Here is a 25,440-nt window from a genome sequence, read left to right as displayed (position 1 = left end):
AATCCTCTCTTATAAAATAATTGCTTGGTTTTCTGATGATCGCTTGTTGGATACAGTAACAGGATTTTTTTGTTGTTGAGAAGATTGAGTGATGCTGCTGAGTGCAGAATTAGATGCCAGCCTTGGGAGAGATTGAGGTGACGGACTCTTTTCTGGTAGAGGTGCAATTGGTTCAAAATCGCTACATGCAGATACACTAGAAGAATTTGGATCAGAAGATGTCAAGTGTGTACTTCCTACATTTGCTTCAGGTGATATTATCGCAAATTCCTGAAAAATAATTACAGATACATATAGAATTAGTTTCTGTACTGTGATTTACCGAGATTGTAAAAATATCATTTTTACTTCAAAAAAGAAATAAAAAAAAAATAAAAAGAAAATAACATAATGGCGATTACTTTAAAAAATAATTTACCTGCATTGTCTCATCATGGTAGATAAGTGTTGTAGTTTGTGTACATGATGTACTATCATTCACTTCATTACTGATTTGTGAAGATTCTGAATCTGATGCTGCAGTTGTCTCTAGCTGGATGGGGGAAATATTTGATTGTGAGTCTTCTTGGATACAACTCTTGGAGAAACATTAATCTCTCAAACATGTGCCACTTGGGCTTGTATATATTGTCTGTGCCAGCTCCACTGCGCTTTGATTCTTTCATAACTTTTAAATTTCTTGCAAATGTATCCTTCATGTTTTTAAAACGGCTTGATACAACAGCACCTGTAAATAGCATCAATAAAAAGCCTATTACATAATTTTATTATTTTAATTCTGCATAACTTTAACTTATTAATATATTTCCTACAAAAAAATGTAATTATTTAATCCACTCCAGTATAAACTATAAGAAACATTAATATATATTAATTATTCATTAATTATAGGTTATGTTAGTTAATATTAAATTAATTATAATAAATTATAAATAGCTGATAGTATTGAACCGTTTCACTTCTGATTGTGAGACATACCTGTGAAATCTGAACCCAACTGCTCGGCTATTTCGTCCCATGCTGCAATCTTGAGATCTGTTCGTCTGTACAAATGGCTTGTACAGTCCCAAAGAAGTGGTTTTAATTCCACAAGGTCGATCAGACGGTAATCTGTCTCTTTCGAGAAATTATGTTTTGGTGGCATTGTGTGACTTTCTATCTGCTTCAATATCACAGATGTTCAATATTATTGTTTTCAACACGGTCGTATACACGTGGTTTTCACGCACTAGCACCACATTGCACCACGTGACCAAATCGGATCCTGTGATTGGCTGCGACTGTGACTGCGACTCGAAAAATGGATTCAAAGCCAAAAGGCAGTCGCCAGTCGCAATCGCTGACAGCTACTTTTTTGATTGGCTGAAATAGAATCGCAATCACAGACGCAATCGTAGTCGTGGCCATATGGGCTTTACCAAACGGCAGTCGTCAGTCGCAATCGCTGACGCCAATCGTAATCGCTGATAGCTACCTTTTTGATTGGCTGAAATAGAATCGCAATCGCAGACGCAATCGCAGTCGCGCCGCGAGCCGCTAGTATGATACGGGCTTTACGTCAAATTTCATCGGCGGCTAAACGACGTCGTAGAGTAAAATCGGCGTGAGAATGAGACTGCACTTAGAGCGTGAAAACCTTTTACGCGTAATCGCCGATATATTCGTAAAAATAATAAAACAAATTTTGATAGGTATTAGATATAAGTCACTAATTGTAACTGTTATTTATATTATATCTAATATTAAAACGCTAATTAGTTTCATACTCGTGGCACATAGTAATATCGTTATAAGAAACAATAAAGCATTTTAATGACCAAAGCGTAGAATCTGATTTTTTGTTAATTATTCACATTATTCCATTTAATTAAAAGTACACAAAATAATGATTAAATCGAGTGAAATCATCCTTAAAATATCCCTCTTAATTAATGGCATTCATTAATATATCATTGTATATTTTTGATAACTTTTTGGACGAAAATATGAATAATTACTTGTTGATAATTCTCACCATTATTTCCATTATCCTATAATAATCTGATATCATAATTATATTAATAAAAATTATTTGCCCTTCCTGAATTATACTAGATTTATGATTAATAATAATTATTTCAAATTGAAGATCAAAACATTTCACAGCCATCTAATCTATTGCATATTGTCAGGTACAATTTCTTTATGTTTCACTATCTTTTTCCACATATTTTTACGCTGATTTAAACAGTCTTTTGATGATAGTATTTTGAATATCGTGACAATCCGAACGCGCGAGCAGATTTTTTCAATCGAAAATATCGTGTACAATTTTAAGCTACTATTGCATCATATACAAATCAATTCAAAATATAAAGGAGCATAAAAGCGTAAAATGTCTGATACGTAAAAATTTTAGACAACCTGATGGTAAATTAGTTTGGCGAGGATTTTATTCGGCAGATATGCCGGCGACCAAGAATTTCCGCACCGGACGCGGAATGGTAAAACCGAACCGTGAGCAAATAGTAATATGGGCGGTTTTACGCTAGGAGAAACGGACAGTGCGGCGACTGTTGGTGTGCATCGAGAAAATCCAGAAAAATCGCTTTCTCTTTTGTACAAATGCGGTCCAACGTGGATAAAAATACGATGAACGTGCAATTTTGCCTTCATACTCGCCTTTGTGGTAACCACTTCATACTTTTTCCATCCACCATCGCTACTCTTATTCCTAAAAAGTTTCTACAATGAAAATAAAAATTCGCTCAGTGTACGGAGAACTTAAGACACACGACTTACTGCAAATGCCCCCCAAGTTATATATGTATATTATTCTATTACTATCTACTATGCTACATTGTTACTTTCTTTTTTCTCCTTTTTTATTGTAACAGAGCACAAATCGACGTTTTACGAAATTGAGACGAAACGTTAGGGATACGTCCAGTGTCTGATACCTTCAATTATACCTCAACGATTTTTCAAAATTGTATGAGTCATTAGCACCACATAGATGACAATTTCCAATCGTAAATGACAAATTGCTAGTTCCTACGTTTTCCACGCTGTTAACGCTTTCTCTGCACATTGAAGCTTTTACTTCCACAGCGAGAACAATTGCTAATTAATAGACATTCATGCTGCTCAGGTGATATGCTAGCATTTACTATGCAGGATTTTACTATTTCCCAAAAAGAAATGTTATCGTTAATATACACGTTGACTTCCGTAAGTATTGCTCAGAAGCCAAGCTTCTTAACTTTCTCAAGTTGTAAAACATGCTGATATAATTCCAATTCGATATTAACAAGGGGAAGCTTGTGAAATGCGACTTGGGCGATTGTTTTCGTTTCTTCCGAATGAGTGCAGAACTGTGCAACTACATAAAATAAGACAGCGTACTTTTTAAGAATATCTGAAGAAAAAATTATACAGCCATTAAGAATATACAATGCCATTGTTAAACTTTTTATTTCATATGTTTGCGTAAACCAGTACAAAATTTTGAACTAAAACTTATATACTTATATAACTATAATTATTATATTTGTCATCCACCTGTTGAAACGATTATTTTTTTGTAACGTATTGCGTTTTCGCGGATGACTTACAAATAAGAGCGAGTGCGCCGTGTGTATACGTAATGTATGTATGAATGCCTCTGTATGTAAAACTAACTAATTTGTAATAAATGAAAGGAAACGTTTTTAATTAATATTGCAATTAACGCATCGATTATTCTTTTTTATTCTCACAAGAATCTTCCGTCTCTGCAAGCAACGTTAGAAATCGTATTTCCAGGCGAGCTCTGTCACGATATGGCAACCTTCGCATACCTTCTCCCAATCGAATTAAAAATCTATCTAGCGGAACAGTAGTTTGCGCTGGCTCCACTGTTGAGTCATCCTCTTTCAACGCTTTTATCAACGCTGCTTGCAAATCTTCGCCCTTTTGCTCTAAAACGTAATATAGACGTACGAATAAACCGGGCTAACTAATATAACTGAGTTATATGTTCGCGTAAAGACACACAATACAAACATTTCTACATTCAACAAGAATGTAGAATTTATATAAAGTAAACAATTTTAATTGACAACAACCGTACGCTAATTTATTCGTAGGTATTAAACTGATATTTTTGGACATATTAACGATGTTTCCTATTAGTAGATAACACAAATTGACACAAGTATCATTCTGTCTTTGTTCAATATCCAAAGAGCAATAAAGACAGAATAATATTTGTATCGTTAATTGAAAAGCACCCTAAATCGCGATAACTTACTTTTCTTTGCAGCGGTTTGCCGGGGGGGTTTATCTAAATCGTAGTCAGCAGTTTGCAATGGTCCTGAAAACAAGACAGCAATGTTATTGCTGTGATACACATATTTCGATACGTTATTATCGTTATTATAAAGCTATTATCGTCAAAGAAAACGAGAGGAAAAACATATAAACAAACTACTAACTTTTCGAATTTGTGGCCGGTATTGGTGAAGTTTTACTGAGGGCTGGCGATATTTCTGGAGAGACGCTGCCGCGCTGTCTTCTGTTGAGATTCGCGGAGAAACGAGATATTTTGACAACGAGATTGGTGTTTTTGGAGAAACACGAATGGGAGTCTGCATCGTTGGAGAAATATGGATAGCAGTCTGAGAAGGAATATCGGTGAACTGTGAAGATGAAGCAACACTATCGTCCTCGTATTGCATAGATGTTGCATATACTTGACTTTCAGTAACGTCTGGCATTGAACTGACAGTCCTGAAATAAATATATATATATATATATATATATATATATATATTTATATATACTTACATACAGCATCCTATATGAGTATGTCGAACATGAAACAAGCTGTATTCTCAATATACTTGACAAATTAAGAAAGTGGTATAATTTTGCATATTGAAGAGAAAGAACTTACTGCCGTGTTTCAAGAAAGTCTTCAAGAATGTCATGAGGTCATAAAATCTAAATTTAGATTTTTTTAGTCCACCAGTTTTAGCTGCCGATCCACTGGGAATGTAGGCTTTTGCCTTTTTGCGAGCTTTTGCATAATTATCTCGCAAATACTTCCAGCGAGCTTTAGCTTCCTCTGGACCAAGAGCACCTAACAAACATATACATGTAATGTATAATTGATTTATAACGTATAAAATATCTATATGTGTATTCACAAAAGATAAGACATAGAGATATAGAGATAGAAATGAATTTAGATATAGTACCTCCTAAAAGATTGGATACTTCTAACCATAACGCATTTTTACGCAAATTTGTTTTTTGAGAAGCAGGTATAGTATAGTCGTAAAGTGCTCTCCTTTCCTTCACAGCCCCAATCACAAGAGTTCATCCAAAGTATCTTTACATGCAGGATCTTCGGCAGTCTTTGCAGTGCCTTTGATTATTTAACAAATAGATAAATTTAATTCTTTTGTTATGAGACAATAAAATGTGCGTGAAGAATAAAAGGATGTAGTAAACGTACATATTGTCACAACATAATTTTCATCCACACAAATGCGATCTTCATCCTCCACATAATGCTTAAAGCATTCATGCTCGATAAAATTCGTAAAGCCTCCCGCAATACCCACATTTGTGCTAAAAGGCAAGCATGCAATGTGAATAATGATGCATTAAGATGAAAAAGCCAAAGAGAAGGCATTGAAATCTTAAAACCATCATAACCTCGTATCGACATGCCGTGAACAGTGGATCGGATATGACCGAATGCAGCTATCACAGCTTTCATATAATAAATTATAATAAATAATTATAATAAATTCTATACAAAACTATTTATTAACTTATCTTTAATTGATCCGTATTCATTCTTCTCTCTTGTGCGTAACAATCCGTCCTGTGCGTAACAATCCTGCACCAGCCTGCACCAGTCTGCACTATCTATCGCTAGTTCCGCTACTTTCGCTAGAAATTCGATTTGGCGTAATGACAATAGCGTAAAGAGCGTAAAATAACTAGACGAAAGTTGATACTCAAATGAGATAATGTGATTGGTCGGCACAAGTTACGCCGCAGTTATGGTGCGTTCCCACTGTACGCGTCACGCGTCGCGTCGCGCGACGCATTCGTATGTATTTGACCGGAAATGAATGTCCGGGAAAGAATCTACCATATGAAATCGTTTGTATTTCGTATGAAGACTTTTGAAGTGCAATTGAAAAGGTTTGTGAGTCATTTGTTTAATTGTAATTAATTAATTATTTTTACACCATGCATTTAGCCGAAATAGATAAATTAATAAAAGTTTTTATACGGAATCGTTTGTATTTTGTATGAAGAGTTATGAAGTGTGATTAAAAAGGTTTGTGAGTCACCCAGATAATTTTAATTAAATATTTATAAACTCGGTAATTAGCCAAAATATAGATTTTTAGTTATTCATGTTAAAAGAAGAAGGCGCTAGTGTTCCCGAAGGTCCGTCTGCAATCAGAATTAATATGAACGTTTTAAAAATTATTTTATACTAAAATAAATAAATATACAGGCTAATAAGCCTGTAGCTATAAGCGATAGTTGCTAATTAAGTTTGTCACTCATATTTCCATCTTGCAGAGGACCTCCGTAACGAGATCAAAGATGTACACCAGCTGTGCAGGGTGAAGAGGTTATCTCAAACGCCCTTAATTGGGCCACAGCCCAATTAAGAGCGACTCAAATGTCATTACCGCTAAGAAGTACTTCTTGCCATTTGAGTCAGCATGTCAGAGCTAGTCACTACGGATTGTGGTGACACAGTACTGGACTGCCTGCAGAAGTTAATCGCATATAGCCATCTCACTGGCAATGTGCCTGATTCAACGGAGCCTAACAAGCTGCTGATTGTGCGCATTGTCGAGACAATTTGCGGTTGCTTCACCGGTCCACAGACCGATGAGAGTGTGCAGCTGCAGATTATTAAAGCTCTGCTGACTGTAATGACAAGCCAGCATGTGGAGGTATATGAGGGTACGGTACTGTTAACAATTCGTACTGTTTACAACGTTTACCTGTCGTCGCGCAACCTGATGAATCAAACAACAGCCTGTGCGACTCTCACGCAGATGATCAACGTGATCTTCGCGCGAATGGAGACTCAAGCGGAGGAAGAGAACGTGAGGCTTGATGGGGAACATCAACAGGAGGGTTCTGTCATAGCAAACGGCAAAACTGAAGCTGAGCTAAGCCTTAGTTAGCTAAGTCTAACTCATCTTCATGAAACTTTACGTTGCGTGCGTCTATTTAATGACGATGGATGTAGAAAGCTCTTCAAATCACTTCGAGAGGATTATCAAAAGCGATCTCCTTATATCGCATATTTAATCAGATGTCGTCAGGGATTGCTGTCGACATTAGCTCACATAGACAGGTACTGTTTATAAACATATATATATAAATATCATCTTTGTATGTAATGTATAAGTAAGATGTTTAAATGTAAGATGTTTAAATGTAAGATGTTAACCGTTTAATAATATTTTTCAGATTATGCGTGCGAGTTAAGTGCGATCGGGATGCTATCAATAATCATCTTGTATCCGTTTGTGTGAGGGTATTTTTGGAAAAAAAAGAAAGCTTTTCTCCTGCGAAGAGTTTAAAAAGCTTACGCTAGCTGACGAGAAACAGGATCTCGTAGATAATTTTCTAGGGAAGGTCCACGTGGAAATGGACAACGATCCGATTTGGCAATGTACATGAATATAATTATTTATCTCGCAATTGATCTTAGCGGAGTGCTCAGAGACGTCTGAACTTACTTCTTACTTTCAGCGGCAAGCGCCAACCAGTTAGATTTGGCGAGAGTCGTGGTGGAAAGAACCGTCATGGCACGGGTGTACCACAATGCGCTCTATTTAAATGAAGATGGAGATGTATATAGAGACCAGCTTTTTCACGGTCATATCAATAAGTTGGCAAAGGTCGTAACTTCAAATCACAGGGACCTACGCATTTCAAAAGTTTATCATTACGAATGCCCCTGGTCATGGGCGCAGGCTGAATTGGCTGTGATATCGGCGTATAAGACTCCTAGGGATAAGTTGCAGTGTGTATTTTGTTGCGCGACTACCATCATGAATCTCTTCTCCATGGCGTCGGAAAGAGGCATACCTGCTGCCGACGATCTGACTCCCGTGCTGGTCTTTAGGTATGTCATAATCAAGGTATGCGATTGAAAAGAAAATTGTGATTTTAGCAAGAAGAGTGATTGTTAACGTGTGCTTAATTTCAGACTAATCCGCCGTCGTTGTATCGACTGTTCAATATGTAGACAGCTTTTACGGGAATCGATTGGAGGGAGAAGAACAATATTGGTGGACGCAGTTCTGCGCCGCGATCGAGTTAAGACAATGGATTAACAGTTTCTCAAGAGTATCACGATAAATAAGATTAGATTCGATGCTGGTGATAATGTAGAAATGTATCATAATCATAATTTGACGATTTCATAAAGAAGAAGACCAATATCTTGTGTAAAGCTAGCTGAACAGTTTTATGCTTCCAGTATCAATTAAAATTCTTAAATAGCCTCTTAAATAGTCTAACTGTTAGTTCTTTCGCACGTTATTATGTAACATTAGCAAAGACTGAATCAGATTATACGTAAAGTGTGGCTTTATCTTTATTTGTAACTCTATTGTACAATGTCACAGGACATCGAAAAAAAAAGAAACGTTTAGATATTCTATAATTTATGTACAATACAGAACTTATAGAGAATTGATAACCATTTAGCAAGATAAACTGTGTTGGCGTACTCTTTCTACATGCGCACCTTCCTCAAGAGCCGAGACTCGAACCAGATCCGTGAAAAATATCGCCAATTTCGTAGAGCTTTTGTACAGTTTTACTTTAGGAATATCGCAAGAGAAAGAAAGACTTCGGAGATTTTTATCTGAATCAATCGACATAAAAAGAGAGCTTAGTAAAGAAGCTATTAGCTTTCGAGAATTTGAACGCATAATACTTTGTTATAATACTATGAGCGAATTAGTTTACGTCACTCTGTCAAGTTTTAATATTAAATTACTAATAATATATCGATATCGGTAGTTTAATAATAATACATTTAAAAGCGCTCAATTTAAAAGTAGGGCAATTCTAATAAACGACTGTAAAAAAAATTCAAGGTGGAACGCAATGGACAATCCGGTTGCTCTGACATGCTAACTTAAATGGCAAAAAGTACTTCTCAGCGGTAATGACATTTGAGTCTCTTTTAATTGGGTTGTGGCAGGGCGTTTGAGATAACCTGCTCTTCACCCTGCACAGCTGGTATATCTTTACAAACTTAATTAGCAACTATCGCTTATAGCTACAGGATTATTAGCCTGTATATTTATTTATTTCAGTATAAAATAATTTTTAAAACGTTCATATTAATTCTGATTGCAGACGGACCCTCGGGAACACTAGCGCCTTCTTCTTTTAACATGAACTAAAAATCTATATTTTGGCTAATTACCGAGTTTATAAATATTTAATTAAAATTATCTGGGTGACTCACAAACCTTTTTAATCACACTTCATAACTCTTCATACAAAATACAAACGATTCCGTATAAAAACTTTTATTAATTTATCTATTTCGGCTAAATGCATGGTGTAAAAATAATTAATTAATTACAATTAAACGAATGACTCACAAACCTTTTCAATTGCACTTCAAAAGTCTTCATACGAAATACAAACGATTTCATATGGTAGATTCTTTCCCGGACATTCATTTCCGGTCAAATACATACGAATGCGCGACGCGTCACGACGCAACGCTACGAAAGACGAAAAACAGCGTCAATTGTATTCTCACTGAACGCGTCACGTTATATCAACGCACGGGCAGAACATAACCCATAAGAGGAATAAAAGTCGCGTTTGAAGAATATGTGTTAAAAATGAATGTATATGAATAATATTACTCGAACTTATACAATTGTATAATAAGTAAATAAATATTTTGTATTAATAAATAAAAATAAAAAAAGTATAAAAAGTAATACACAGTTTTAATTGAATTAGAGTGTAAGTATATTATGAAATATCTGAAATATATTTAATTCATATTCAATTTTTTTTAGGTTACATATTATTAATTATCGCATTATTAATGGGTATTTTTACTCCAATTATTCAATATTTTTATTTATATTGTGTTTATAGAATTATGGAAGCTTATCGAAGGAGATGGCAGACAAAAGTTATGGATATGATGATACTTCATAAAAAAATACAACGTTTTGAGAAGGAACACCAAAATATTCGTCGATTCTGGATACGTCCCATACTTTATACTAGACAAACACACGGAAACTGGGAACACTTAATTAATGAACTGCGATTATATGATCATGAAACTTACTTCAATTTTATGCGAATGACACCACAGACTTTTGAAGAAATTCTTTCATTAATTGGACCACAGCTTGTGAAACAAACCACAAATTTTCGAGAGCCAATTAGTGCAGAAGCTCGCTTGCTTTAACGATACGGTAAATTAAAAATTTAGGATGATTAGCTAGTAAAATGGTTTTACAGTGGACAAGATATAAATAAATAACTACTTACGAAATTTTTACAGATACTTAGCTACTGGAGATTCTCTGAAGTCAACGGCTTTAGCCTTCCGAATTGGGATATCTACTACGTCGAAAATAATTCGAGAGACATGTAAACTCATGTGGCTTAACATGCACCATCAATTCTTTACTCCTTCTCAAGAAAATTGGCTATACGTTGAGGAAAAATTTGCACAACGCTGGAACTTTCTACACTGTGTTGGTGCATTGGATGGAAAACATGTTGTCATTATGGTAAGTATATTTCTTCACAAGCAATATGAGTCAAGATGTTACATTGAGACGTATTAAAATTAATTGCCCTTATGAAAATTATGTTTAACTTTTATATCCCAAATTTATATTCTCATTCAAAATACTTTAAGTAAAAAAAAATAAAATAAATATTTCAAAAATAAATATTTGAAGGAACGTGTGTTAGAGCTATCCTTACCTAGCTTAAATTCCAGTTTTTATTCTGCCATTTAAATTTATTTATTATATCTGACATAAAAACAAAATTATATATTGGTGTGAATTAATTAGATAATTGGTATAAATTAATTTAATCCTCGGGAATTTACAAATTGGAGCACTGTTTTTGATAGCTGAATAACTGAAAAATTTCACGAGTTAACACATTTACAAATATTTTATAGATAATAAAATTTTTACCTTTTAAGGCTCCAGCGAAATCTGGATCAACATTTTACAACTACAAAGGACAGCACAGCATCGTTCTCATGGCCTTGGTATCGGGAGATTATAAGTTTCTGATGGTGGATATAGGAGCTCAAGGTCGTCATAGTGATGGAGGTGTATTTAAAAACTCCGAAATGGGTCGTCAATTTAGTGCAGGCCTAATGAACTTGCCTTCTCCAAATATTATTGACCCAGCACACTCGTACGCACTTCCATATGTAATCGTCGGAGATGAAGCTTTTCAGCTGAACACCTTTACTATGAGGCCGTACCCAGGACGAAACATTACTCCAGAAAAACGAATTTTTAACTACAGATTGTCCAGGGCACGAAGAGTAGTTGAGAATGCATTCGGTATCATGACAGCACGATGGAGAATCTACCATAAGCCTATGAACACATCACTAGCTACAACCAAATCAATTGTACAAGCTACTGTTTGCCTGCACAATTTTATGATGACAAGAGATTGCTACTGTAACAACAACTTTGCAGATCATATGGATTGTCATGGTATCATAGCGAACGGTGCGTGGCGAGAAAATATACCACTAGCAGGTGCAATTGAGGATTATCATGGTGCCCGTGCAACTAATTATTCAAGACAAGCATCTGAGATCAGAGATCGATTTGCCGACTATTTTATGACCGAAGGAGCTGTACCCTGGCAATGGCAAATATAGCAAACAAAATTATATAATTAATAAATTATATATATAAATACGGGCAATAATCTTGTAACATTTATACGTATTAAAGTTTATTTTAAACATATTTTTATACAGTCTTAAATTTCAGTTTCTTTCAAAACTGTTTTGTACTCTGATGCATTATCACAGTCGTAGAAGAGTATAAAAATGTAACAATTACATATTTAGTATAAAATATACACGTACGCTATAGAATATACATAACTTTCAATAGTCTATAGAGTAACATATCTAATACAGTAAGGTTATTATCATAGAAAAAAAAAAAAAGTTATGTAAGTGTTTGTACTCTAAGGCCGGCTTCACACCTTAGCAGAAAAACAGAAAAGCAGAAGCAAATCAGAACTCTCACTCATAGTAAGCAGTATGTATTGGTATATATTATTACATACTGCTTACTATGAGTGAGAATTCTGATTGGGTTCTGCTTTCCTGCTTTTCTGCTAAGATGTGAAGCCCGCCTAATACACAGCCTGATTACAGTCGTAGAAGAGTAGAAAAATTAAAAAATAAAAAGTAGAAAAAATAAAAAAAGAATAAATGCTATATAAAAATATATAAAAGGTTCGTTTGGCTTGTTTGTTATAAACTAAAGTAAGGTAAGGTCTTTTTCGTTATGAAGCTAACTCATCCTGAGCATCTATCAGAGACATCGTTATTCTTCGTATCAACTTTGTCGCAGCTTATTTTGGGAGTGCTCTCATTTCATTTTCTAAATAAAGAAGAAAAGACCCAATCTTATCGGGTATAGTTGGATCCATTTGTTTTTACAGAAATTTTCAAATTGCTCTGACAAAGGTTTGGTATGTTGGGGACTCTTAAGTCTTTTTTCTTTGGAAGAACAGCTTGCCTCCGATGCTTCTACTTCAGCATTGGGACGTTTATTTTTCGAGAGGCTGCTTATGGTCCTATAATTAAAAATATACATAGTGTACGTACATTCTTCATTTATTTTGCTTTCTCTCAGGAAATATTTTTCAAGAAGTTAGTTAAAGTTGTGTAAATATTTAAACGTTATTAATAATCTAGAAAGATAAGTTTTTGACATAAGATAGCACATATATAACTCTCAGACACTATACTTTCTTTTAAAAAAAAATAGCATAATTTAAAAAAATATAATTTTTTCAAATCTGACAATGTAATTCATTAAAACTGCTATCGAACGTCAGAAATTTGAATGTTTTTAATATACATATATGTTTCTTAAAAATGTGATTACTTTTGCACAAAATGTATAATATTGGAAATCAAATGTAATAATTTGAATGTATTTAACTTACGATTGCTATTTATCATAGCAAGAACCAACAAAGAAAACTTTGAAAATTTTTTATCTCATAATTTAAGAAATTACTAGTAATTGTTTATGACAATTGTCACTGAATAATTGACAACAAAGTAGTGTACGTTTAAATTTAAATATCGCTTATTGTGCTAAATATTATACAAGCCAAACATTGTAATTTTTCCAGATTTATTTTTTACATTGAGGTCTTTGTGAAGTAAAGAAAATTACGAAAAAGCAATGTACAAATTACAATTGTACCCTTTTCTATGATTGTATACGGTAATTAAGGGACTTACGATCTATATTCTACACTGGGACGGAGGAATTCCAACTGCGTAAAATATTTCCAATTGGTTTTTTTCATTGTGGCACTGCTACTGTGTTTTGAATTTGTTTCCTCTGTGAGTAATTTTACGAAACGATCTCTTAAGGATTTGAATGTTTTCTGACTCCACCCAGTCTGCACACCTGAAAATGATATTACGATATTCACTGATAGTATATATGTATAACCAACCCCTATTCTATTTGCCGAAAGTGTGAAATCAATTTCTTCAGACATGATTAAGAAGTGATATTTATGTACATCTACTGCGTAAAGAGCTGAATTTTACTTACCTAAAGCTATATCGACTTCTTGCCACAATTCTGAAGTTACTTTAAAACCCCTTCTGGCATACGGAAGTGATGTGTTCCATAACGGCTCTCGGCAAAAAACTTCTCCAATGAGAAGTTCTCGACTATCTGCAGCTTGGCTTGAGTAATGTGAATTTTCTCCTTCACTGTCTCCCGCGTTTAGTGTACATACACTATAATGCTGTTGGGCAGCTGCACTGCCTTCTATGACTGTATCACAGTTGTCGCAAATCTGTAACAGGTGAACGGATAGTGAACGCAAAGTCTATTTATATATTTGTATCTATCGCGTGAATATACATAGCATGATGTTAACATTGTAACTGGGAATCCAGCTAAACTTGCATAAGTGCATAAGCATATGCATAAGAGAATGGATTGGTCTATTTTCCTTATGCACAAGTTTATGGACCAATCAGTTTTCTTATGCATAACGCATAAACACATGCATAAAAAAATTGATTGGTTCATAAACTTGTATATAAAGAAAATAGACCAAAAATAAATTTCTCGAATAAAAGTTCTTTTGTGTAATACATTCTTTGTGTCCTAAGCGTATCATTGTATGGTTATATTTATATAAGGCATTTGATTATACTTTCAGTACAATGTCATTTATTATTAATTTCTCTAGATTGTGAATAAATAATCTGCCAAGTGTCATGCACCGTACATGGCGTTGCAAATGAAAAGTATTGTAACAACTATAATGAAGTGAATTGTTAGGTTAGGCAACCGTATATCTGTAATAATTTATTACAAATATTATTTAAATAATAATATTAAAATTGTATAATCATTATCATGTAAATAAATAAATAAATTTTGAACTTACGAATGACGCTTCATTATACGCGTGTACCGCTGAGACATCGTGAGATTGGGAAATTTCGTACTTTGGTGAATGCCACAACGTAACCAAAAGTCTAGCAAACAGACGTCGCGTCGTGCAAGATCTCGCGTCGGAAATGACGTCATAAAATGAAACGTTTTGATTGGATAACTCAAGACGCGGCGTCGTGACGCGACGCGCGACGTGTACAGTGGGAACGCACCATTACGCTTACGCAAGTTACGCCGCATGTGACGGCACCCTCAGTTGTACAGCATACTGTTCTCCCGCACCAGAAGTAGAATATGTCTCCATTAAGATAAATTGTCCTGAAAATTAAAGAAATAAATTTAATTTTTTAAATAAATTTTATTAATATCAATCTTAAGTTTAAATTTGTATCTGTTCTTTTCTATTGTTTAATTTTATTATATTTTTTAATTATACTCTGTATTGTGTTGTTTTCACATTAAAGAACTTAAATTAATAATCGAAATTTAAAGCAGTAATTTTATCTTTTTATTAAATTTCATTAATTTAAAAGACCACTTTTATTTTAAACTTAATTTGAAGAAAAGATTAGGGTGCAAACTGAATCTTTACATCGTGTACATGTATTTATTTTTAAAACATTCTTGTTAAGTAATAATAAATTTCAAATGTAATAAAAAATGTTTCTCAGATATCATTAAATAATTTGAAAATTTGTATTTTATACAGGGTGAGGCATCTAAAACAGGTTACCTGAATAACTTGCTTGCTTTTGGTGAAACAGAAATAAATGTATCAGACTAATTTTGCTTGGTTTCAAGAGGGACATAATCTGAGGTAAATAGTTTTTTGTAGGTAGAGTTGTGGAGAAGATGCAAAGATCAACTTCGTTTTTTTAATAGAATTGTATAATTTTTTTACATAATATAATTCTTCTAGTTATTCTGCATATAAAAGTATTAAGGTAGAATTATCAAAAAATTAATAGTTTACGAAAAAAAATATATTGTTGCTTTGTAAAAAAGATATGTAGTTGCATATTACAAATTGCATAATTTTCTTTTGTGAAGCAACAATGTGTTTTCTTTACACTAATTGATTTATCTTATTATTCTGAACATAAAAGTGTTAAGGTACAGTTACCGAAAAAATAAGTAATTTATGAGATATTTTATATTTTACATCAAAATGTGTCAGAATAAAATTTGAAGCATCTCGTAAACTATTCATTTTCTTATAACTTTATTTTAATACTTTTATATGCAGAATAATTAGAAAAATCATATTATGTAAAAAAATCATACAATTCCATTAAAAAAACGAAGTTGACCTTTGCATCTCCTCCAGATCTCCACTCACAAGAAAACTATTGACCTCAGATTATGTCTCTCTTGAAACCAAGTAAAATTAGTCTGATGCATTTATTTCTGTTTCACCAAAAGCAAGCAAGTTATTCAGATAGCCTGTTTTAAATGTCTCATCCTGTATTTTATTCTAATAATTTTACATAATAAACATGAATACATACCTGTTTCGGATATTGTAGTGCTTTCCAATCCGTTACAATTCGGTTGAATACATAAACGAAATCCTTGAATTGTAATATCCTCTTCGATTTGATTGATATTATTTTCTAATAATGTTTCCAGTTTAACCAACACCAGTGGTAATGTTTTGACTCTCTGAGGACAACCTTTTTCACATTTGGATATTTCCTTGAATGATGGATAGTTCTGAAACAACACAAAAATCCAATTGTTACTTCACAACCAATAAGAATACAATTATTTGGTAATATTTTGTTTTCAAATATTTCTTTTAAAATTATTGCACGAAGTCTGTATGATGATTTTTTAAAACTGTGAGATACTATTTCATTAATTAACTCAAAAAATTTAAAATTTTTTGTAGTGCATATTAGATTTTTAATACTTTCCGAATCAAAATAAACAGCAATGAATAATTGTAAAATACTATCAAATGCACAAGTATTTGCTAATGAATATTTATTTTTTTCAATCTGAACTGGTTTTAAAGATATATTGTTACCGTTTCTTATAATTGGTATCTTATGTAAATTCCTGTCTAATAAAAATTTATTTTGTATACTGCCCTTTTGCAAATACTTTCCTTTGGACTGCGTATCCGCCAAGCCGCGCCAATTTTCAACTTCTTTGCTTGCAATTATATCTTCAACGTTGTTCATGTTTTGACAGCTAACACATATCCGCTTCTGTCCATATCCTTCTTCGCCAACTGATATAGAACATCCATCCAAAGCGTGTACATATTTGTTACATACATAACACGTGTGTCCACCGGTAGGTTCGTGTCCATTTTCACAAGCTGGGCATCTTTTTTCTAGATTCTTATTTTGCGTGATGATGTTATTAATCTCATTCTGATTATCATTAACTTGTTCTTCTTGTACATCATTTTCTAAAACAGTATCTTTGGTATTCGCACGTACTAGTTTTAAACGACCACTCATAAAATCCACGTGTTTCGTGACAATTTCATCTGCACGCGTTTTCTCTGTTTTTAACATAATATTTTTTACTATGTTAAAATCACTTTCTACCGAAGCACTGCTGGCTGGTATTCTACCAAATCCAAATTTATCTCGACACACGCAAGACCATAAAGGAAGTAATTTTACATCTTTCATAAGATAATCGACCAATTGTGGCATATAATGTGCATTTTCTCTGTCTCCCACATTATCAGCCAGTAAAATCTTAACTTTTTCATCTATATCTTTTACCCAGTAACTCCACTTATTAAAACTGTTTCCGTCTTCATTTTCTTTTTCGTTATAATCTTTTACGTTTTCCGTAACTGTTTCGTCCAAAGATTCTTTTGCAAGAAGATTCTTCATTCTTATTTTATATTTCTCGCATATCGTTTTATTATTATCTTCCATCACCCCTTCTGTTTCACTCCGCGCAATAATTAAAATTCCTTTTAACATGTCTTCTACTGTTTCAACATCCCGGCATAGAATCAGCTGTCCTATCATACATAAATAAAATTGTTTTATACGCGGCAGTAAATTTTTCAAAAAGTTAGCATATTTTTTAATAAAATGTGCTACATCAATGCGTATGTAGCAAGCAGGTAAAATGTTTTCTTTGCAAGCGTCCGCACATTTGTCCAGCGTAGAGTAATTAGTAAAACTTCGCACGGCTGCTGTTAACAGTGCACGTGAAAAATCACACACAACTTCACGTGGTCGTGGCACGCCGGATCGTATCCATTCCGTTAACCAATATTGAATTATGTTTGTATTATGTTTTTTTGATATCATTTGTGCTACTGGAAAGAGACCACTTTTTTCTGAATTGACAACACAATTATATAAAAAGATATTTCCTGTTTTCGATTGATCAGACCGTTTTATTTTCTTTATAATGCTTCCAGTTGCATCAATATACACGGAAGCTGTTTCATCCGTTGTGTACGTCCTGTACACATCTAATTGAAAATTCGGTAAATGTTTACAGTTAGGGCCCAACCTCCGATAACCTTGACTTTGACATATGTTGTCAAGGTCACCCTCCTGAGTGACCTTCAGAAGGTTTTAGTCGGGGGTCGCTTTTTATTAAAAAGTTATTAACAAAAAAAAGTTTGGCGACCTCACCGATTTCAATGACCTTGATATATGTTGTCAAGGTCATGACCCCGAGTGACCTTCAGAAGGTTTTAGCCGTCGCTCGTTATTCGTTAAAAAGTCATTAACAAAAAAGTTTGGAAAATACGTAGTTTAGATGACGCGCTTTACAAATATTTAACTGATTAAAGCACGTCACTAATCTACATAGGTTAGATGACGCGCTTTAACAGTATTTAATTGTTTAAAGCGCGTCAACTAACCCATGCGTAAACCATTTCGGGGCTACCGCACCTCTCCCGAAAGCAGGGGGTGTGGGTGAACCTCGGTTCGCGTGAAAAGTGTACGCGTGAACTATTTCGGGGCTACCGCACCTCCCCCGAAAGCAGGGGGGGTTGTGGGTGAACCTCGGTATGCGTGGAAAGTGTATGCGTGAACTTTTCATGCGTGGAAAGTTAATATGCGAGATGCCACATGAGTTAGATGACGCGCTTTAAAAATATTCAACTGTTTAAAGCGCGTCATCTAACCCATGTAAGTATTCTCTGCTTTAACAAAAAGACTTCAATTTATCAACAATTTACTGCTTTAAATGTTGTGTTTTGGTAAAGCAGCGACTTTCTCGCGAAATAAAGTATTCTCTGCTTTAAAGAAAAACGTAATATTAGTCGTTTATGCCTCTCAGTACTTAAAATAACTGCTATATTTTCAAAACTTTTTTGTTTATAACTTTTTACTAAGAAGCGACCCCCGACTAAAACCTTCTGAAGGTCACTCAGAAGGGTGACCTTGACAACATATGTCAAGGTCAAGGTCATCGGAGGTCAGGCCCTAATTGTAAACATTTACCGAAAATTCGACCAGTAATGAACAAAGAATGGATTTAATCCAATATTATGGATAACATTTCTTAATGGCCCCAATTGCATAATTCCTAGTGCTCTTATAGGATTTTTATAGAAATAATTCTTTTGCTTAACTTCATATTTAGCGGTTCGCAGGACATTTGAACTAAATAAATGCGGAGGCTCAATACTGTCATCACTTTGCATTAATTTTTCGGCCATTTCTGTTCTATATTTCATAACAGTGGTCCCTTTTAATTTTTCCACAAGAGCTTCTCTAACAGGATTTCTCAAATAACGTTTCCCGCAACAATTTCCTTCTCCTTTAATAAATTTGTATTTTATTTTAGTTATTATTTCTTCTGTGTTATCTATAACGCATTTTATTATCGATCCACATTTGCACGTGCCATATGCAGATCCTGATTCTCCATTGCGTTCTAATTTATTTCGTTTAAAATGGAACCCGCAAGATAATTTTGCACATTCCCAAATTTTTTCACTAAATACCTGTTGCCATGTTCCGGGTTGCAATATTGTGTATTGTCGTGTAGAAGGAGGTCGGCCTTTTTCGTTTCGCCTGTATGTTTTGGTCATGATCATCGATGTAAAATCTTCTTTTGGCATTGTTACTGTAAATCTCAACACGTCATCCTTATCATTGTGAAGCCCTTCTTCTGATTCGTTCAATGTTGATTCGCCAATTGATGTCTGAACGTCGATTCCTGAGGCACTTGATACGTTTGAAAATCTAACTTGCACATCATGTTGTTGCTGAGAAGGAGAAACAGGTGGCCGATTACATAATTTCTCTTTTATTTTATATCTGTTGCAAGTAACTAGTGTGTATAAAGATAAAGATGTAATAACATTTTCTAAATCTCTTGCTATTGTTATCCAAATGTCGTTAAATTTTGAAATAATTTTTTCATCGTCTTGAACTATTTAATCTTTATACTTCATTAACATATCAATTATGACATCCTTATCAATACTTCTAGGTCGTCCACGCCCACGAGTAGCCATTGCAACAAATATTAAAACCGAAAGGTATTAAACAAAAGTATTACGTATGACGTACAACCGTAAGATAAAAAAAATATATAATATAAAAGCGCACAACACTCGTGTGATACACGCACAACACACGCGTAAATCGCGTATAAAGCGTATAATACGAACTGCGCCTTCAAACAGCTTTCGATACGATATGAGAAAAGCTATGCTGCTACTAACGCGAAAAGCTATGCTGCTCTCACCGGTGATCAAAAGCGACTGACGAAATCAGAATTCATCGACAATCACGTATGCATTAGTAGCGAATGTATTAGTAGTAGAAAAATCATAGGACGGCAACGCAAATATGTCCTTTTGAAGTTTCCCGACAATCGTGAAAAACAACAAGAGCGCGGCGCCAGACTCACGCGGCGTCTCTTTCTCTCTCTCTACTCTTTCTCTCAGGCGGCGACTGTTTCTCGAGAAAAAGAGAGAGAGAGAGAGAGAGAGAAAGAGAAACACCGTGCGAAGAAAGTCGTTTCTATATGCCCGCGCCCTTAATAATCAAATAAAAAAGCTATAGATAAATCAAGATAATTGAATCAATCATACATACGCGATACGTCGTGTAACAAATGAAAAAATTAATTATTTAACCGAACTTTTAGCCATCGAAGTCGCAGATAACGGTCGACGCGGAGATAAATAATTTGTTTATTGCAGTTAGGGGCGAGCAACAAAATCATACGTTGCATATTCTGATAGGGCACGGTCCACAGAATATTTTAAGACCAAAAAGAGCCGAGCAACAAATTCTTTTAGTTAGTTATTAGCCATCGAAGTCGTAGGTAACGGTCGACGCGGAGATAAATAATTTGTTTACTTGCAGTTAAGGGCGAGCAACAAAATCATACGTTGCATATTCTGGTAGGGCACGGTCCACAGAATATTTTAAGACCAAAAAGAGCCGAGCAACAAATTCTTTTAGTTAGTTGTTAGCCATCGAAGTCGTGGATAACGGTCGACGCGGAGATAAATAATTTGTTTACTTGCAGTTAGGGGCGAGCAACAAAATCATACGTTGCATATTCTGCTAGGGTACGGTCCACAGAATATTTTAAGACCAAAAAAAGCCGAGCAACAAATACTTTTAGTTAGTTGTTAGCCATCGAAGTCGTGAATAACGGTCGACGCGGAGATAAATAATTTGTTTACTTGCAATTAGGGGCGAGCAACAAAATCATACGTTGCATATTCTGGTAGGGTACGGTCCACAGAATATTTTAAGTCCATAAAAAGCCGAGCAACAAATTCTTTTAGTTAGTTATTAGCCATCGAAGTCGTAGGTAACGGTCGACGCGGAGATAAATAATTGTTTACTTGCAGTTAGGGGCGAGCAACAAAATCATACGTTGCATATTCTGGTAGGGTACGGTCCGCAGAATATTTTAAGACCATAAAAAGCCGAGCAACAAATTCTTTTAGGCTGCATTCGGGGAGCGCGCTATTAGCGCTATTGCATTATTGTATCTTTATCGCTCGTCAAGTGTAAAACAAGGATAGAATAAGCAAATAGCGCTAATAGCGCGCTCCCTAAACGCAGCCTTTGTTAGTTTTTAGCCATCGAAGTCGTAGGTAACGGTCGACGCGGAGATAAATAATTTGTTTACTTGCAGTTAGGGGCAAGCAACAAAATCATACGTTGTATATTCTGGTAGGGCACGGTCCATAGAATATTTAAATAACAAAAAGACCTGAGCAACAAATTCTTTTAGTTAGTTTTTAGCCATCGAAGTCGCGGATAACGGTCGAAGATGCAGTATTTATTAGTGGCATTGTTTACAGAACCTTATATTTCGAAAATTTGTTTACGCTATCTTAAAGCAAAAAAAAAGCAACAAATTTTGGTGTATTGTTTTTTTGGATTTGAGCACTCTATATGTGTTTTTTAGTATGTGGTAAGGCTAGAACTTGTGTCAAGCTGGCCCCCCCATGCGTAAAAATATATATAGAGTGCTCAAATCCAAAAAAAGTACACCAAAATTTGTTGCTTTTTTGTTGCTCCAAGATAGCGTGAAAACATTTCTGAAATACAACGTTGTTTAAGATGTAGTCAATATAGTGCTATCTGTTAAGTATTTGGATATACGTATTTTCTAAAAAAACGTTATATTTCAGAAATGTTTTCACGCTATCTTGGAGCAACAAAAAAGCAAAAAATTCTGGTGTATTTTTTTTTTGGATTTGAGCACTCTATATAGGTTTTTTATTATGGGGGGGAGGCTAGCTTGACGACAAACTGGCCCCACCCTTTTCGATCTCAATTTTCTGCTAAACGGTTTGAGCAACAAAATTCGGACTAGAGCAACAAATTAGCACATAAATAGCACTAAATTTTTTAATAGGTCCGGATTTTTTTTGCGATGGTGGGGGGGCTAACTTGATAGAGGTCTGATATAACTGATTTTGTAGTTTACTGTTTATTTTTTATTAATTGTATATAATAGCAAATGGTGAGAAGACGGTTAGGAGGGGGAGCGAACGGACGGTCCGGAGGCTAAGTGGAGAGTTTATGAGACGGTGAGAGGAGATAAGGGTGTGAAAACGGGAAAAAAGTGGTGGAAGCGATGGAGATGTGGAGGAAGTGGAGGAAATGGAGGAGAGTGTGAGAACAACGTAAGTGGAGAATGGTGAGGGAAGAAAGGGAGTGGATCCCTTTGAGGGTAAGAGGCGGAGAGGAATGGTGAAGAGGCAGGGACGAGAGGGGGAGGATGGCAAGAAGCAAGTCATGGGACGAGATGGCGCTGAGGCGAAGGCCGAGGCGGCGCTGGGCACCGAGATGACGGACGACTGATAGCAAAGGTTGGTAGGACTGAGTGGAGAGGGCGGCAATAGAGAGAAGGGCGGATTTGCAACGGTATCGACGGACAGACACGGAGATCGAGAGACCGAAGGAGGGGGTCGATGGATCAAAGTGAAGAGGGAGGAAGGAAACGCACATGGTGGTAGTAGAGAAGGTAGGTCGTAAGAAGAGTCGAAGCAGAGGGAAGCAAGCGGAAAGCATAGAAAGATTTGGTGGTGAAAGGGTAGAAGGTTAAGGAGGATGCGAAAGAAATAGCCCAGGATGGAAGGAAGATGCATAGTAGAGAAGGAGGTGGTGGAGAAGGCAGTGGAGGAGAAAGTGAAAAAGTTGCTAAAGGAGGTGGTAGAGGACGGGAAGAGGAAGGAGAAGGAGATGGAGGAGTTGAAGGAGGAGGTAAAGAGTCTGAAAGGAAGGATGGAAAAAATGGAGCAAGGAGGGGGAGGAGGGAGGAGGGCGTGAGTAAAGGTAGGACGGGGAGGAGGAAATGGTGGGCAGGAGAGGATGAAAGAGGCGAAGATAAAATGAGAAGGAAGAACGTTATAATAAGAATCGAGAAGGAGAGGTGGGTAGGAGAGGAATCAAATTTGGAGACGGTGAGGGAGCTCTTTGTGGAAAGCCTGAAGGTGAAGGCGGAAGTAAGAGGGTAAGGGTAGTAGGGCTGAGGGGGGATTGAATAACGTTGCTGGTTAGGCTGGGGAATGAGGAGGAGAAGTGGAGGGTTCTAGAGGCAAGAACAAAAGCGGGAAATAGGTTAAAGGTAAAGATAAACGAGAACAGGTCGGTGGAGGCGAGGATAAGAAAGAGAGCGGAGTGGGAAGGGAGATTAGGAGGGAGAGTGGAGAAGAGCAGGAGTGAGAGGATGTCGGAGAAGGAGATCACGAGAGAGTTGGAAGAGAAACTTCTCATGGGCGCGGACGATGATCAACAGACCCAGGGCAGGAAGTAGATAGAAAGGAAGAACCGAGACAGGATGATGTGGAAGGAGACGAACGAAAACGCGAAAGAAGAAGGGAGGGTTAAGGGAAGGGAAAAAGATTAGTTGTAAGGTCGCACATGGCCAGGGAATGAACGAAGGGTTTGTAAGAGGTTTGGGTACGTTCCTCATAAAGAAACGCCTTGTAAACCCTACGGGGACAAACAATAAATCCATATATATAATAGCAAATGGTTTTACAGTGTAAAAGTTTAAATGCTAATGAATAGAGAACACTGCCTAAAGTTATATAAAACTCAGCAAAAGAGTTTCATGTAACATTGAGCAGTTTTCCATTTATTAGCATTTGTACTTTTATATTGTAAAAGCATTTGCTATTCTATGCAACCAATAAAAAGAGTAAACTTCGAAAGCAGTTATATCGGAGCCCAGCATTGCTTTAGTTCCAAGATATTTACTGTGACTGTCTTTATTTGATAACGTCAGAAGCGAGAAATCGCATGCTCAAAAATTCTTGCGGTATACATTGAAATAAAGAGATATATCTATAAAACGATACTTGCAATTAATTCAGCAAACTGAAATGCTCCGAACACTTTTTTGAAATGTTTAGCGCATTTTAAAAATTCACTGAATCGATCAAAAGTATTGTTTTATGGATCTTTCTTTTTATTTTAATATATACAGCATTTTTAACATGCAATTTCTCGCTTCTGACGTTATCAAACAAGAACAGTTGCAACAAATACTCAGAAGCCTCAATTACTAATTAAATACATAAGCATATCAATTACATTAAAAGAAGGTGATTTATGAATAAGTTATTTTTTTATATCAAAGAAACAAAGTAAATATGGCAAATATTGAATAAATACTGCAAAATCACATCTTCTCCAAACAGCTAAACCTCCTGCGCAGACAGATTCTGAACAGTTTGTTATAAATTTTTTATGTCATAAAGGCAACTTTCACAGAATTTGTTCTATCTGATAATATTCCAAAACTGTCGCTAGAAATCTGACAGAGCCTGCTGACATTCTATGGGGACGGCGAGATTACAAGTTCAGCGCGGAGGGCAGAACCGAGATTGGGGCCGTATCATACTGTTTACGTTTAATGTGGAAAGTTCAATGAGTGGAGAGATTTGGAGAATAGTGATTATGTAGATTAATATAAAAATTAAGAATGGATATTTCTAAAATGAAAATTGCAGAATTGAAGGAAGAATTGAGGAAGAGGGGAGCATCTTTGACAGGAAGAAAGACTGAACTTGTAGAAAGGTAAGTACGTTTCGTTTGTTAAGTTATTATTATTTTAATAAAAGGTGATCAAAAAGAAGCATTATTTCTATATAAAGATATATATTTACAGTCTTCAACTAAGAACCTTAATAGACTGTTTGTAAGGCATAAAGGTTTAAGGTTAGAATAATGTTACTGTGCAAACTGTCATCAGTCTCTATTTCTACCCTCCAGGTTGACAG

General features: G+C 35.3%; 2 protein-coding genes, 1 long non-coding RNA gene and 2 pseudogenes across 4 annotated transcripts; 2 read left to right on the top strand and 3 right to left on the bottom strand.

Annotated features, from left to right (window-relative positions):
• Positions 1 to 485: 485 nt before the first annotated feature.
• LOC139823607 (transcription factor Adf-1-like) lies at positions 486 to 1,144 on the bottom strand. Its single transcript, XM_071796134.1, has 2 exons — positions 979 to 1,144; positions 486 to 727 (listed from the first exon to the last, which is right to left on the bottom strand). The coding sequence occupies exons 1-2, from the start codon at positions 1,142 to 1,144 to the stop codon at positions 486 to 488; spliced, it is 408 nt and encodes a 135-aa protein (XP_071652235.1).
• Positions 1,145 to 3,429: 2,285 nt separating this feature from the next.
• Positions 3,430 to 4,909, bottom strand: LOC139823573 (uncharacterized; annotated as a pseudogene).
• Positions 4,910 to 4,915: 6 nt separating this feature from the next.
• LOC139823574 (uncharacterized) lies at positions 4,916 to 5,838 on the bottom strand. Its single transcript, XR_011734821.1, has 3 exons — positions 5,480 to 5,838; positions 5,220 to 5,389; positions 4,916 to 5,101 (listed from the first exon to the last, which is right to left on the bottom strand). It is a non-coding gene; the product is annotated as an uncharacterized lncRNA (long non-coding RNA).
• A 1,626-nt stretch (positions 5,839 to 7,464) lies between these two features.
• Positions 7,465 to 8,726, top strand: LOC139823569 (GTPase-activating protein and VPS9 domain-containing protein 1-like). Of its 2 annotated transcripts, none has more exons than XM_071796104.1 (3): positions 7,465 to 7,684; positions 7,765 to 8,156; positions 8,225 to 8,726. In XM_071796104.1, exons 1-3 carry the CDS (start codon positions 7,660 to 7,662, stop codon positions 8,261 to 8,263), a joined length of 456 nt encoding a protein of 151 aa, XP_071652205.1. In that variant the 5' UTR covers positions 7,465 to 7,659; the 3' UTR covers positions 8,264 to 8,726. The 2 variants fall into 2 exon arrangements, with proteins under 2 accessions (XP_071652205.1, XP_071652204.1); XM_071796103.1 differs by having other exon boundaries at positions 7,468 to 7,684; positions 7,765 to 8,140.
• Positions 8,727 to 10,156: 1,430 nt separating this feature from the next.
• On the top strand, positions 10,157 to 11,984 carry LOC139823606 (uncharacterized; annotated as a pseudogene).
• Positions 11,985 to 25,440: the final 13,456 nt, after the last annotated feature.

This window comes from Temnothorax longispinosus, unplaced genomic scaffold, assembly GCF_030848805.1.
Source record: "Temnothorax longispinosus isolate EJ_2023e unplaced genomic scaffold, Tlon_JGU_v1 HiC_scaffold_14, whole genome shotgun sequence".
Taxonomy (NCBI): Eukaryota; Metazoa; Arthropoda; class Insecta; order Hymenoptera; family Formicidae; genus Temnothorax; species Temnothorax longispinosus.
This window is presented reverse-complemented; position numbering and strand designations above follow the sequence as displayed.

Excerpts from the sequence above, each read along its gene's own strand:
- LOC139823607 (XM_071796134.1), bottom strand. The coding sequence starts at position 1,144 with ATGCCACCAAAACATAATTTCTCGAAAGAGACAGATTACCGTCTGATC. Across the intron at positions 728-978 it reads GTTGGGTTCAGATTTCACAG|GTGCTGTTGTATCAAGCCGT; the intron begins GTATGTCTCACA and ends TGCTATTTACAG.
- LOC139823569 (XM_071796103.1), top strand. The coding sequence starts at position 7,660 with ATGGACAACGATCCGATTTGGCAAT. Across the intron at positions 7,685-7,764 it reads CAACGATCCGATTTGGCAAT|CGGCAAGCGCCAACCAGTTA; the intron begins GTACATGAATAT and ends TCTTACTTTCAG. Across the intron at positions 8,141-8,224 it reads ACTCCCGTGCTGGTCTTTAG|ACTAATCCGCCGTCGTTGTA; the intron begins GTATGTCATAAT and ends GCTTAATTTCAG.